This window comes from Delphinus delphis, chromosome 7 (genome assembly GCF_949987515.2).
Source record: "Delphinus delphis chromosome 7, mDelDel1.2, whole genome shotgun sequence".
Taxonomy (NCBI): Eukaryota; Metazoa; Chordata; class Mammalia; order Artiodactyla; family Delphinidae; genus Delphinus; species Delphinus delphis.
In genome coordinates, this window is record NC_082689.1 from 16539238 (window position 1) to 16555396 (window position 16159).

Genomic DNA, 16159 nt, shown 5'->3' on the forward strand with positions numbered 1-16159 from the left:
ATGGCAATGTAAACAATAATTAGGATGTTAGACAGACTAATGCGCTTCAGAGCAAATTGGATTTTTTTCATACTGTTCAGCATGAAGTCCCATAAAGCTAACAATTTAGAAGCAAGGCAAAAAAGGTTCCATTTGGTTCATATTTTATGGCGTTATCTCTTCATGGCTTGTTTCTGTGAATAGCAGTTTGCCCCAATGAAGCTGGCTGCGCCCAAGCCAACTGTTTCCTCTGTAACAATCGCTTCCCTGCTGTTTGACATTTGGCGATGTTCTCGAAGGCCTCCAGATTGGTCCTTTGTCTGCTGCAGATCCGAGGGGTCAGAGGTTAACAGAATACTGATTTCCTCTCATAATACCATACCAGGTAAATATGGGCCAAACTCATGATTAGTTAAGACGCAGCTAAGTAAGGAGTGCTTTTCTCATGGGCTTTTGTCCTTAAGAACTTCCCTGATTTGAGATGCTGAGTTTCCCAGCTCTTTCCTTCCGCAGCGGCATCTTCATTACCAGAGCTGCTGTCTCTTTTATATAGCTTTTCCCGTTAATAACCATTCACAACTAACAATATATCCCCAGAAATACATGACCTGAAAACTGAGCAAATCATCACGTTGGATGAATTAATTTTACCAGCTTAGCAATACTTTGCAATCTTTACACATTTAATTATGTCTTGTAGTCTTATCTGTACTGCGTGTTTCATGGATGAAATAATAAACTGATAACAAAGGCGGTAGACAAAGATCCTTTAATAGTGGTGCTCTTACCCGCCCTCCATTTTTTTTTTTAGTCCAGCCTTCATGGTGTGTTGCCAATTAGAGGTATAATTAAACAAACAATTTTATTCCCATTTTCACCATTTATGGAGATGTCCAAGCATTCATCAATATGCTATTAATATTTTACATTTAATTTAATGTAAATTTACATTTACATAATTAATATCAGTTTAATTATATCAGTGTTAATTTTTCTCCTAAGGATTAATGTAAGCTACTCAATAGGTTATACCTTAATTGTTCATGTTGGACACACAGGCTGTAGAAGTTTAAAGTATCTTTCAAACATTCTGTTACTATCAATTAATTAATGCAAAGGCCACCTTTGTGTATATCCCTATCCCATTTCTATTTGGCCAACCTCCTTCACATTGCACTGTGACCTTGATGCTTAGATTCATTTGTTTTCAGTTTTAAGTGTTTGAAAAAGACATCTCTCCTTTGAAAAACAGTTTCCTTTTGAAGTGTCCAGCTTGGCACTGACTGAAGCAGCCCCCGGGCCAATTAGCATGTTAAAAGAATGGGTCAATACCTTTCTGCTTCCTCCACCCTCCTTGCTCTCTTCTGAGGGGGAAGAGTTTTGAAGAACCCTAGGAGGCTCTTGACAGATGTGCCAGGGAGACTTCAAGAGGATTGTCGATTGCCCTGAGTAGGGAACATTGATGGTTTGATCTAGTGCCCAGACAGATTCTCTTGGCCATTTGAAAATGGATGCAAGAGGCACTGACAGCTTCAGGAAAGCTCTAGCAGTTCATGTAATTATGGAGAGGATTAGAAGAAAAGTGTTGGGAGAAATAAGAGATCAATACAGGGGCACTAGTTGACTTGAACTCACCTTTAGCTGTTAAACACTACATTTTGTAACGTTTAGCCTATGCACATGGAAGACTATTTTATAGGTTGGTTTTTTTAAGGGTTGTGTAAAGCCATGCATTAGAAAAAAACCATAAGCAGCCACTGATTTTTGAGAGCCGGACTTGTAGGTAATTAACACTGTAACACTTCTAGTACTTAAGATGCAAAGGTGCTAATTAACTAATGGGAGAAATTGAGATTTCATTACTCTGGTCTCTAACGAGGAGCCAGCAAAGATGTGCAGCTGAAAGTAATATTTTGAACAGTCAGGTTTCTTTTAAAGCATTTGCTTTAGGAACTGCCTGTTTATCCTAGAGTTTTCAATTAGCACTAATGCAGGGCTACAGTAAAACAATATAAAAGCGCAGTAATTTTGCACCAAGGAACTCCTGTTGATGGAAAAATGAGAACGTTGTCTTTGCATGATTAAAAAGAAAAGCTTTTAAAAAGTTTGAAACTCACCACCTGAGGGGCCCAAATGGTCTTGCTTTAGGAAGTTATCCTTCACAGGACAAAAAAATGGCTACTGTACTGAGCTAAACAAAGCCCAGTACATACTTTTTTCTAAACTTCAGGAAGGATTCTGGGATCCTCATTTACAAAATGTTGTGGCTGTAACTATTTTAGTAATTTTTAAATGGGTACTTGATAAGGCAAGAATTTTGCACTATGATTTCAGCAATTGTACTGAACTATTATCGGATCTTTCCTTTTCTTCTAGAGAAACAAAGTCATTTACTGAAGAGAAGTAATGTCTGACCTTATAAAAATCACAACTATTATTGCAACTTTAAAAAATAGATATACTAAAAAGAACCCCTACCCCCCTCAAAAGGATCGTTGACTTCTACTACAGATAATGATTGAAAAACAGAAACCTATTGAGTTTTCCCAGTATTTCCCATTATATTTTCCAGCTGGTTATCACTGATCTACAGGAAAGCTATTGATTTTTCTATGTTTATCTTGCATCCAATCTTTTTCTTGAACTGCCTTGTGAATACTAATAGGTTTTCAGTTAATTCTCTAGGTTTTCTAGAGAACTAAGAGTTTTAGGTGCAAGCAATCATATATTTTTCCTTTAAAAAAATTAAACCTCTTATTTATGATTTCTATCTTACAAAATTGGCCAGAATTTTCAGTCCAGAGAAGAATAATAGTGTAGATTGTAAGCATCTTGATTTTATGCCCAGTTTTAGAGGGCATAATTTAAGTATGCTGTGAGATATATTGTCTTAATATCATATTTCCAATTTTTAAACATTTCTAAGGAAGAAGGGCTTTTGAATTTTGCAATACCTTCAAGTATCTCTTTTAGCTATGTGACCTTTCTGACTTGCTGTGTTTATGGGATTGAATATATTAGTAGATTTTTCTGAAAATAATCTGTAAACTCTCTTTGCATTTGTGGAAAAAAATCCTATTAGGTGGCAGCAAATTTTGATAAATAGTTCCTTAAATTCTATTTGTTAATCGAAAATGGTGATGAAGAGCCAGGATTTTGGAATAAGAATTTAATTTTAATCTCAGCTTTATTTACAATGTGACAATGGGCTCTAGGTACTCAACTTTAGCACTTTTGTTTTCTCCTCTGTAACAGGAGAATAATGATACCTACCCCATGGGTAGCCTTAGGATTAAATAAGGCAATGTATGTAAGCCTTACTAGGAAGTGACATCTATTCAGTGCTCAGTAAAATGTAGAAATTTGTATTATTTTGAATTTTTAATAAATAACCAATTGATATTAAACTATATATTCCCTTTTTCTCTGTCTTTCTCTAACTGTATCTCTTTCTCTCTTTCTCCCCTCCTATTCTTAGCAGGTTTTAGGATTATAATTGAGTCATAAAGTTAATTACGATAGTTTTCCATTTTTTAATTAACATTGGGAAAGTTAGTGTGCAGGGGATCTAGCTTTACTCTGCAAGTTTGAAAGATTTCGCCATTAAAACTGGCTCTAGGCTGTGCACTTAGGATATGGGTACTTTTCTGTATATTTGCTAGACTTCAATGAAAAAATGCAACAACCCCAACAGGAAACTAGCTCTGGAACCTCATTCATTTGCTTTTCTAGTCACATAAATGACTCTTCCAGTCCATAGTTAGATGTGTTCTCTGACTCTGATCTGGGCTATTCCCAGCCTCTGTTGACTTCAGGGCTGAAAGCACAGATGCCACATTGCTCTCCTTTGTAATTACATCACTGAGATTTCTCATTACTTGTGTAGATCTTAAACATATAAGTTAAAGGCAATAGGATCGTTCGACCTGGAGTTAATGCATAGGTATGGTTGAGCTAGTCATAAATCAGGATCCTGGCTGTTAATGAGGATCTAGTTGAGATGATATTTAATATCTCATTAGGAAAAGCTACATTTCACTGCAGAGTGAATGTGGATGCAGGTCCTCTGAGCTGTGGTGCTTTGCTCTTTTTTTTTTTCTTTAATAGAGAGAGAGAGAGAGAACTTGAAGTGACAGATTCCCTGTTCTAGAAACATCTGGTGTTCCTTAGAGCCGCAACTTTGACATCATAATCTGTCAATATTTTATATTGGTTTTGAGGATTAGTAAGCTTCATTTTTTTTCATTTCAAATTATTCTGTGGGCCTCATGCAAGCTACACGAGGACCAGAGGACAGATATCGCCTCAGTATAAGGAAAGACCCATCTAATATTTTGAACTAGACAAGAGTGGAATGTGATGCCTTTTGAGAGGATGAGTTCCCCTTTGAAGCTGGTGTTCACACTGGCTGGATGACCCCAGGGCATCTAACTGTATCCCTCCAGTAAGAGATTGGAGACCCTGTGTTCCTTAAAAGGTGCACCATTGTCATTTTGAGGAGGATGATTCTTCCCTGAGTGTAATATTTACCAGACACTGCGGGTCCATCCTGTGCACGGTGGGTATGCACTTTGCAAGGCATTTGGTGTCCTGAGTGGTCCCTGGGCAGTAAATGCCTATGTCATCCTCTAGTCACTGTGACAGGCCAAAACCTCCCCTCACGTGTCCAACTGCCTCAGGTATGTTTACTAATCTCAATTGCAAGCTTCTAAACTAGACAAACTATAAGATAACTTACAACTGTTGAGATTCTAAGATAGTAGGGTATTTGGTCCCCTGTTACAAATGTTTCATATTTCTTATAGGATAGGTAATTCAGGTCTAGGATCTTTTTTTTCTTTTTTTTAAATATTTATATATTTGGCTACGCCGGGTCTTAGTTGTAGCACGTGGGATCTTCGTTGCGGCATGCAGGATCTAGTTCCCCAACAAAGGATCGAACCAGGGTCCCCTGCATTGGGAGCACGGCGTCTTAGCCACTTGACCACCAGGGAAGTCCCAGGTCTAGGACCTTGTAGCGTAGAAAAGATGGAGAAGCTCTTCAAACACTCCCGGCTATCAACCTCTCTATTTTTAATTTCCTTAAATCTAAGTGTACACCATAGCATCATCATCTGTTTCCCCAATAGGCACCAATTAAAGGAGATGGGGAATGTCTTCTGGAAGAAATTGCTCACATGTTATAAAAGCATCTGTAATGATGACCAACAACCAGGTTCCCTACTGACTTATTTAGTCCTAAAACAGCCTTGTAAGGCAGGTAGTGTTATTATCCCCATTTTATGGTTGGGAAGGCTGAGGCATGGAAAGGTGCCCAAGGTTATGCAGACTACTTAAAACAATTTGAAACCAGGTAGGCGGCTCCAGCCTCCAAGTTGCCAACTCTATACCATACTTTCCCTGGGTAAGAAGTGTTAGAAATCAAGAAATGTCTCCCCAAGGTAACTAACAATATGGAATCTGCCTTGTATTCTTACAAGGTAAGAGGAACATTTTAAATGCCTGAGTTATAAACTTATGTAAACAGCACCCTGTATTTACTCCAAGATTTGTAAAACACTCATCTGCCAATGGGTGGCCTTTATATTATTTCAAATGGCCTGGCAAAGAGCAAAATGTGACCTTGCAATTATTAGAGCTGAAGACCTTGTCATAGTGTGTTACTGAACAAATTATTCTTATTTTGACTCTGAATCACAGCACAGAGGGAGGTTATAAGCATAGATCCAAGTTTACATAAGACAGAACATCATCTCCTCTTAACTGGAGGACAGCTGAACCAAATGAGAAATTTTTTGATTTCTCAAATGCTGGACAATAAATCCAGAGCTATTTAGAAGGAAAATCAATCGAAAAAGGAGGATGAACTTTTCATAATCTAAATGTTGGGCTTGTGCTCTTATGCTGGTTCAGGTAGAGTATTTATTTGCAAATGTATGCAGAAAAAGAAAGAAATGGCAGCAAAATCATTTGTGATGCAATTCATTTCTGCAATAAAGCAAAAGGAGAAAAAAGGTGAGCTAAACATTGCAAATGGTGGTATATGTGATTCCTTCAGCATCCACGCAGCCATTCTACTCCCCCCCCCCCACTGTGTTGCTACCTAGTGGCTTCAGTGGAAATGGCTCACCTTTCAGCACCTAAAACCAGCTACATCCTGAATTGTTCTATTATGGAAGTCTCAAAAATTCTTTTTGTGGGGGGCTAAGTCATTTAGAATCAGGTTTTCTGTTGCTTGCATCACAACCCTAATAAATAAAAGAGGTCATTACTTTAACTGAAAACTAGTCTTCTATAGACAAATGTTTCACATAGGAAGCATAATGTGTTTGCCCAAGTTGAGTAGTTACTTTTCCAAAAGATTCCTTTCTAGTCCTGTAAACAACAAAAACATATTGGATGGCTATTTTGTCCTCCCTCCTCAGCCTGATGGCAAGATAGACTAGTTTGGGTTCTGTTGCTAATAGGAGAGAGAACCCTCTTCCATACAGTGGCTTTGTGAAGTGAGATATCTCTCTTCTTTGTGTTGAAGAATATTCAAGCCCTAACGACCTTAGAAATCCTTTATTTAGTTCACGCTTCTCATATTGCAGATGAGAAAACTGAGGTTCATATTAATAAAGTATGTAATAAATTAATAAAGAGGTACAAACTTCAGTTACAAAATAAATGAGTCACGGGGATGAAATGTACAGCGTGGGGAATATAGTCAGTAATAATGTAGTATCTTTGCATGGTGACAGATAGCATGTAGACTTATCGTGGTGATCATTTTGTAATGTATAGAAATATCGCTACGTTGTTCACCAGGGACTCACATAGTGTTCTAGGTCAATTATACTTCAAACAAACAAACTTACAGAAAAACAGATGAGATTTGTTGTTACCAGGGGTAGGAGGTGGGGAGAGAGGGATTTTATAGATACATACTACTCTATATAAAAAAGATAAACAACAAGGACCTACTGTATAGCACAGAGAACTATATTCAATATCTAGTAATAACTTATAATGGAAAAGAATCTGAAAAATAATATATATACATATATATAACACTGAATCACTTTGCTGTACATTTGAAACTAACACAACCTTGTAAATCAACTAGACTTTAAAAAAATTAAGCATTCAACTAAAAAAAAAGTGAAAAAAAAAGTAAAAAAGAAAGAAAAAAATAATTAAAGATAAAAAGACTGGCTCCTGAAATACGGAATTTTAGAGTCTTGCCTTCTTGACTGTGTCAAAGGGAGGATAATCCCAGAAAAGATGTAGGCAGCCAGGGTGAAGTAGCATCTGCATACCTTTGAAGTTGGCCTTGGAGAACTAAGTCCTATATACTCAAGTCTACTCCCCAAATTAGGCTTTTGATATGAGATCAAACTTGGTCCTTGATTGCAATCGTTGGGGTTTCAGTAAACTGTTGGCCCCCCACCCCCATAAAAGCTTGAAATCCTCAGATACGCTCTGACTCTCTTTGTCCGCATCAATACATTCTGAGGTCTCCATGCCTTTGTGTGTACTATTTCCTTTGCAAAAGAGTTTGCAGTCTAAGGGAGCAGGCAGCCCAGTAAAAATATTTATGATGTGTGATAAGTGAAGTTTGAGGACCTGGAAGAGGGAGATGCTGAGTGCTGCCGGAGGTGTGGTGTAAAGGAAGGTTTTTGGAAATTTGGACATAGTAGTGGTGCATTGGTCCACTGGTGGACTCAGTGGCCAGTGGGATCTAGGGGGTGTGTGAAAGGGAATGTTTTGAGTAACTTCAAGGTTGTAGGTTTGGTGCAACAATGCTTAGTGATTCTATTCTTAGATTAAGGAAATCCTAGGAGATGAGGTAATTTTTAAGGGAGGGTGGTTTGACCTGGCAGGATAGAGGATTAGTTTAGTTTATACTTGTTACATGTAGAATATAAGAAAGGATGAGGCTAGTGGTCCAGGAAGGGAAGGATGACCATAGTTTTATTTGCTTTTCATTTATGAATTTGACCTTATAGAAAAACAAGGATTTCCTTAGTCTAAGAATAGAATCACTATGCAATTCATTCCATCACAGGAGATGAAAAATGCCTTTCTCCTTGATCATTAAAACTTAGCCTTTGTGTCAAGGTTTCTGCCTTCATATCTTCGAGTTTGTTTTATTTATTTATTTATGCCTTTGTGGGTTTCTCGCGAAGACAGTGTGGTTTGGTGGCCTAGGGCTTGGGCCCAGGGTGGGGTGACTAGGGCTCTTCCAGGAGTGTGGATCTTGTGCAAATCACTTAATCCCTCTAGTTTCTTCTATTCCTCATCTGTGAAATGGGCGTACTGTTACTACTTTTAATTTTGCAGTATAATTCGTCTGATTGGTACACATGTTACATTTTTTAATATATCTATTATGTCTTTGGTTTAAAAAGATACTTTAATATTTCATTTTTAAAATATTTCAGCTGATTAATACTTCATTTGACCAAAACATAGATTTCTCATGTTAATTGTACTCTGGTTTTATTGTGTTTATAGCAGCTAAGTATACCATGGGAAACCCTACTTATTGGAGTATGAAAATATGGTTTTAAGCCATGTTGAAGGGAACTGATGAATTACAAAGTTATTGGGGTGAGAAAAAAATCATGAGAAATTCCTGTTTTTTTGTAGGAAAATGTGGTAATACCATTGGCAAGTAAAAAGACTGGCACAGTCATCTATAATGTCGCCACATAACGAGAGTCATACTTATTGTTTTGGTTTCTATGCTTCCAGACTTTCTTTGATGCACACATTGCCACACACACTCACTGAGTTATTGATCGTATAGCATGATGATAAAAAGTCTTTCCAGATCAATACATATAACTTGATAACATCATTTTTAAAGCTGACAGAGATTTCTGTTGCTTGGATGTACCACCGTTTCTTCACCCACCCTCTGCTTTTGGGCTTTTAGGTTGCTTTTAGTGTGGTGCTTTTTAATAACATTGCCCTGAATATCCTTACAGGAACATCTTAAAATATAGACTTAATTATTTTTTAATAATTGTTGGTTTGAAAAATGTGCAGTTTTAGATAGAGGCTTTGATATTTATTGGAAAAGACTCAGTTTTGAGATACGTGCTTACCTAAGCTTGAAACAATGAGAAATAACATACCTCTAGTGACTTCATATGACCATTTCCATGCAATACTCATAAATGAAGTGAGCTCCAAAGTGGAGGTAGTTTTACTCATTAGCACGTGCATGTTAGAAAACTTCAAGGTTTTTGCCAACAAAGCCTTTCTTTTCATCCAAAAAAAAAGCAATTAGCTTTTAAGCTTTATTTTCAACAAATGTAGGATTCATTGGCTATGTGATAGCTGTTAGCAGGAACCCTTTAATATAAAGGATAGCCTTTGATATAAATGATAATATAGTTTAGTCACCTGATAAACATTATTGCCTCTAAACCTACTGTAAATTTTCCCTCCCACTATCGAAGGAACGTCACTGCTCTTAAAACTCAGAGAATCACTGCCTTTCATAAAGACATTGTTAAAGTGAGCTTCATGAGGCTGGTTGTTTTCTATAATCTCTTCGATACTGTTGTCTTACAGTTTTAAGGAATGCCTTCAGGGCTTCACCTGGAAGCCCTGGTGGAAAGGAAAATGACTTCCTGGATTATGAGTGGGCTTTAAAATAACTACACACACAGAAACCAGCAATTCAAATTCCTGAAGGGTTAGCTGATTCTTCTTTTTTATGAGTTAAATGCATTGATTGCTGTGTAATCAATTGTTTCTGTGGCCTTAAAATTCATCTTGCTACACACCAGAGATTTAACACCTTTAAACTGGGTCATCCAAGTGCCTATACTAGCATTCCCTGCACTTATCTCCCAGTACCCACTTACTCACCATGGGATATTAATTATGCAGTTCAGTTTTGCACCTTCCCCTTTTTAAAATGAATTAAACATCTTGCAAGTTATTTCTCCAATTGCATGAATGGAATATAGAAAAACATTGCATCCTTTCTTTCCCACTTCCTAGACTCCTTTTGCCTCCATCTTTCTCAGTGAAGGAATCCTGTACATGTTGACTCTTAGCTGGAAGATCTTGTCATTTGAAAATAGAGTAGCATCTCTAAGGACAGTGAAACATTGCACGCATGTCCTCACACCGAAAATATTCATTCTTCTTTGGGCAACTCATCTCTCAGCAATGTGAAAAATAAAACCGTGTTATTTTTTAATTTATTTTTCCCTATTAAATGAATTATCGCATTTTATTCATGAAACTAATACTGTTCATTGTAGAGCATTTGGAAAACAAGAAAAGGAAACCGGAAGTCACATTTGGGATCATCCTGGTACCCATCCTCTGGTTTCTTGCTGTCCCTGCCTAAGTGTAGAATGGTGTTTCTCTGCCTGGTGGCAATTGCCTTTTCCTTTTTCCTGCCAGTGCAGAACAAGGAAGTGCTTCATTAGTAACCTCAGAATCACCTACTTGCTGGGTGGGTGATTTGTTTTGCTGTTGTAGGTGGCATTCCTGTCCTGCTTGGAGTGAATATTGGCATCTATGTGCCTGTGATGTTGCAGCTTCCCACATACTTTATTGGCCCAGAAATTCCAGCTACTCCTTTCTCTTTTCAGCTTGGCATTCCAGATCCCCAATGGGACCAGCACCTTTGGCTGTAACCCCAAAATCCTCTGTGAATGAGCTTGCCGATCCCTTCCCCTAGGATGTTACAGCCTGTTTCTCAATTCCACAGAATCTTGTTCTGAATCATCAGGAACTTGAATGTGGGTCGCCTACCTGACTTCTAGGGTGGTACCTTCTTAGGACCCTCTCTCTAGCTGCTTCTGACTGGGAGTCCTGAGAGTTTGATGTTGTCCCAAATCAAGACTTAGTTCTCCATGCTATTGTGGACACTAATTTGGCCCTACGTCACTTTCTTTAGATCTAGTCTCCGCAGATTCATCTCCCTCTGCTGCCTGTATCGGTGAAGTTTTACATGTTTGAACAGCCAACAGTTCAAAGACAAGCAGCTCTATGCCATGGAAAGTGTTTAAGCAGAAACTAGAGGGAGTCTTTAGTAAGAGAAGCTTCAGCAAGTCCCTCACTGGAAAGAAGGACTGGAATAACTGCTCTTATCCCTTATAATTTTGAGATTATTATAATTCAACAGTAAATGCCTCTACCTATCACAGGTTCAGTAAAAAATTCTCTCATTTATTTTTCAGATCCTGTGCTGAGAGCACTGATTGGTATGGAAGGCTTGCTGTGGCCCATTGAATGTAAAATAACATTTTAAAAAGGTCATATCCATACAAAAGGAGGGAAAAAATAATAACATGTTAATCAGAAGTGGCTGTTTGGTCATTTAAATTGTATTGGCCAAATTATTTAAATTACATATCAACCCTGTTTATTTCTGTCAGATATGAAGACAACTAAGAAAGGTTTGATTCACTGGATACACTGTTTCACCAGCTGCGTGTATATTTGTTTCGTTTTGCACATGGAAACTTGAGTGCTCACAAGAGCCCTGGCTGGATATTTTGCTTGACTAGAGAGAATATATTGAGTTTATTAATTAAGAAAAGTATCTTGTAAAAATGGACAAGTGCTAATAAATGAAGTAGTATTTAGGCAAAATTGACAATTGTCTTCCCTCTTTTCTCTGTTCCCCTCCTCCAAACCTATCTAGCCATGATGATATAGGTGGGATTATATAATTATAATGGGATATAGACTGAGATGATAAATCTTCCTAAACCTGAGTGTTGATCATGTGACACTCCTACTCTGAAATCACCCCTGGCTTTTACCTATGACCCTGCAGGGAAAGGAGGTCCAAGCTCTTTAATGTTGCTTCACTGCTCTAAGAATCCAGCTTCCAGGGCTTTTGCCCACACCGTTCCCCCTGCGCCACATGCTTTCCTGCCTGTCACTATTAGACACATTCTTCGAGGCCCTCTCGAGCAGCATTTTCTTTTCCCTTTGAACTCTCCTGAGTGTTTTGATTGCATCCCTTTTTTTTTTTTTTAATACAGCAGGTTCTTACCAGTTATCTATTTTATACATATTAGTGTATACATGTCAATCCCAATCTCCCAATTCATCACACCACCACCACCACCCTCCCCGCCACTTTCCCCCCTTGGTGTCCATACATTTGTTCACTACATCTGTGTCTCTATTTCTGCCATGCAAGCTAGTTCATCTGTACCATTTTTCTAGATTCCACATATATGCATTAATATACGATATTTGTTTTTCTCTTTCTGACTTACTTCACTCTGTATGACAGTCTCTAGGTCCATCCACGTCTCTACAAATGACCCAATTTTGTTCCTTTTTATGGCTGAGTAATATTCCATTGTATATATGTACCACATCTTTACCCATTTGTCTGTCGATGGGCATTTAGGTTGCTTCCATGACTTGGCTATTGTAAATAGTGCTGCAATGAACATTGGGGTGCATGGTGTCTTTTTGAATTATGGTTTTCTCTGGGTATATGCCCAGTAGTGGGATTGCTGGATCTTATGGTAGTTCTATTTTTAGTTTTTTAAGGAACCTCCATACTGTTCTCCATAGTGGCTGTATCAATTTACATTCCCACCAACAGTGGAAGAGAGTTCCCTTTTCTCCACACCCTCTCCAGCATTTGTTGTTTGTAGATTTTCTGAGGATGCCCATTCTAACTGGTGTGAGGTGATACCTCATTGTAGTTTTGATTTGCATTTCTCTAATAATTAGTGATGTTGAGCAGCTTTTCATGTGCTTCTTGGCCATCTGTATATCTTCTTTGGAGAAATGTCTATTTAGGTCTTCTGCCCATTTTTTGATTGGGTTGTTTGTTTTGTTAATATTGAGCTACATGAGCTGTTTATATATTTTGGAAATTAATCCTTTGTCCATTGATTCATTTGCAATTATTTTCTGCCATTCTGAGGGTTGTCTTTTCGTCATGTTTATAGTTTCCTTTGCTATGCAAAAGCTTTTAAGTTTCATTAGGTCCCATTTGTTTATTTTTGTTTTTATTTCCATTACTTTAGAATGCGGGTCAAAAAAGATCTTGCTGTGATTTATGTCAGTGTTCTTCCTATGTTTTCCTCTAAGAGTTTTATAGTGTGCAGTCTTACATTTAGGTCTTTATTGCTTGCATTCCTTAATGTCACGGATACTTTCTATTAACATATTCTTACTTTTTATGGGCACAGAGTATTAGTGAATAAACTGCCTACTACTTATTAGCTGTTTGACTTCTGGCAAGTCAATTTGTTTCTCTGTGCTTAGTTTACTTGTATATAAAATGCAGACAGGGGCTTCCCTGGTGGCGCAGTGGTTGAGAGTCCGCCTGCCGATGCAGGAGACGCTGGTTCGTGCCCCGGTCCGGGAAGATCCCGCATGCTGCGGAGCGGCTGGGCCTGTGAGCCGTGGCCGCTGAGCCTGCGCGTCCAGAGCCTGTGCTCCGCAACGGGAGAGGCCACAACAGTGAGAGGCCCGCGTACCGCCAAAAAAAAAAAAAAAATACAGACAGTAATAGTACCTCCTCCACAGGTGGTTGTTTGGATTAGACATGTAAATACTTGCAAAGCACCTGCCTGGAACATAGTAACTACTCAATAAATATTACCTTCTACTACTACTACTACTACTGCTACAACTGTTACTGAGTCCAGGCTCACTCTGTTCGCTGCAAGACAGGCCAATAAATCAGAGACGACGTGTTGAGGCAGGGAAGACGACTCTATTTGGAAAGCTGGCAGACCCAGAAGATGGCAGACTAAAGTCTCAAAATAACCGTCTTATCAGGGTTTGGATGCCAGTTCCTTTTATAGCACAGAGAGGCGGAGGAGATGAGGAAGTGAAGTAAAAAGGCCATAAGTTTTGCAAATATCCCCTGGAATGGCCAGCCTCGGGGAGGGGGTGTGTTAATTTCTTTCTTGCAGCCATCCACAGATGGACAGGGTCCGGATGTTGCCCTGAACAAAGGCACTTTGGTTTAACATTCAGGCGGAGGGGCAGGGTTCCCCAAGGCAGGCCATTATGTATAGACAGTATCCTTTTAGTGAACAAAAGCGACAGGAAGCAAACGCTAAAGTAAAAGAAACAGATCCAACATGGAGTCAGATTTGGCTCTTCCCTGTTACACAACTACTACTGGGTTGTTATGGTCCTGTTTCAGGGCCCTGAGCTTGGTGAGCAGAGTTTCAGCTGCATTTCAGACCCCACTTTCCCCTTCAGTTTGATGCCCTTGTTCAGTGAACAGCCTATATAACTGTATACGACAGTTCAGTATCAGAATCTATGTTCTCCCAGGCCTAAGTATAGATTCCACTTATCTTTGCATCCTTTCTAGTGCCTAAAATATAGTACACAGAGTTCTATTCTGTTCTGGTACTCCATATGGGATCACTGAAATGAATGAATAAACAAATGTAAAAAGAAAAATGTCACTGCAGTTTTGTTTATTTATAAGAGGCCCATTGATTTTTGAAGCATGCTCACAGAGCCTATCATGTATTTTCAGTAAGAAATCACTATTTTTCACCATCTTGTTACAATACTGGATATGTCATAAATTTAAAGAGTGAAATTGAGGGTAAATTTTCTGTGGGTTGATTTACTAGATCAAAGAGTGACTTCAACTTTCAGCACTTATTTTATTTGCCAGCATAAACTCAGAGGTTTAGTCAAGTGCCAAGAAAAGAAGTTAATTATCTGAATTATGCGGATCCTGGCAAATCATTCTTTCTTTTTTGGGGGGGGAGAATAAGAGCTTTGAGTCTTTATCTCCCTTCAGCAAATCCAAATGATTATAAAAGTAAGAATAAAACTCTAGTAATTAATCTAATAGCTCTAGGCTGCTAATCATTTCGGAAAAGTGACATTACCCAGAATATACTGGTTTCCATTATTCCATGTCATTGATATATAATTCAGTTGATTTTCACACTTTTTACATTCCAAAATGAAATACAGCTTTTGCCATGTCACTAGATTGGAATTCTTTGACAATACATTAACATGCCAAAAATAATATTACATATAAGAATAATGTAGAGATAAATTACAGGTAGAGCTGTATCCCTAAGGAGATTTTCATTTGTGTCTTAGAATAGAAGACTTATAACCCTACTCACACAACTATTTCATTCTAGTATGTTTCAGGCTCTTAGCTCAATTCAATAAATTACTCGTTTTGTACTTGTTGTATGCTAGACACTCAGTGTTGCTGAGCAGTGTACTTACACAAAAGTCTGTGTAACTCTCAAGTACATCCTGATTTTATCCAAAGAGCCGATAGAGACTTTTATGCAAATGAGTCCTTGAACTGGTCACCTTGACAGTTTTATAGGATTAGTATAATGCTGCCATGACTTTGAAACGTTTTTGGAACCGTCTTTTTTAAAAATGTCTAATGTCTTCTTTTCAAATGTGCTTAGTACTGGACAGTTCTGTGCTTTAAGGTAGATTTCATTTTTGGAAAGCACATCATTTATAGACAACGTTGTTGATAGATGAGAAGATCAGTCATGCTGTGTTATACATATTTTTTAATTCAAGAACAATGAGTGATTGCAATGTAACAAACTCTTTTCATGAGTAATCTTACTTTGAATGCAGCCTCAAAAGAAGTATTTGGAGCATATGGTTAAATTAGTAGGATAAGGGTGTGGTAGGTCTCCAGCATTCTTGGGTTTAGCTGTCAATCGCAATGTAACCAACTAAGAAGTCAAGTCTAGTTTGTTCCCTCTTGAATCCTCAGAATCCTGGAACTTGCTATTGAAATGAATGAGCGAGTGAATGGAAGCTTGCATGGATGAATGTTAACAGCAGTTCACACATGCACTCATAGGCCCTTGGATATATAGCAATTTATCTAGTTTATTATTATTTAACTTTCTGGCATTCCTTTAAATAATTTGTGTTAAGGTCACTTACCTGGTGAGAATTTGGTTCTATGTTAACCTCTTTTCTTGCAGTATTTCTTTGTAGCACTACAACCTGGTGAAGTAGTGACTGTCATTATTCCCTTTTTCATAGATGAGGAAACCAAGGCTTAGAGAAGCAAAGCAACTTGCCCAAAGCCAAAGCCACACAGCTAGTAAATGAGTCTGGACTCAACCTGAGAAGTCCGGCTACTGATTTGCAGTCTTAACCAGGATTCTATGCTTCCTTTCAGTGTATCTGTTTTTCTGATTGGGTACATGTT

The 16159-nt window shown here is 38.1% G+C and overlaps 1 protein-coding gene across 2 annotated transcripts in view; it reads left to right on the top strand.

Annotated features, from left to right (window-relative positions):
• EPHA4 (EPH receptor A4) overlaps nucleotides 1-16159 on the top strand; it is a 143432-nt gene that overhangs the window by 16836 nt on the left and 110437 nt on the right. The window contains exon 4 of one of the 2 annotated variants that reach the window (XM_060016043.1): nucleotides 11175-11303. The exons of the other annotated variant lie outside the window; for it this stretch is intronic. Coding sequence (XP_059872026.1) covers nucleotides 11175-11245 — 71 coding nt within the window. The 3' untranslated portion in view covers nucleotides 11246-11303. Of the gene's footprint in view, nucleotides 1-11174; nucleotides 11304-16159 lie in introns of those variants that run through there. 2 annotated transcript variants of the gene reach the window in all.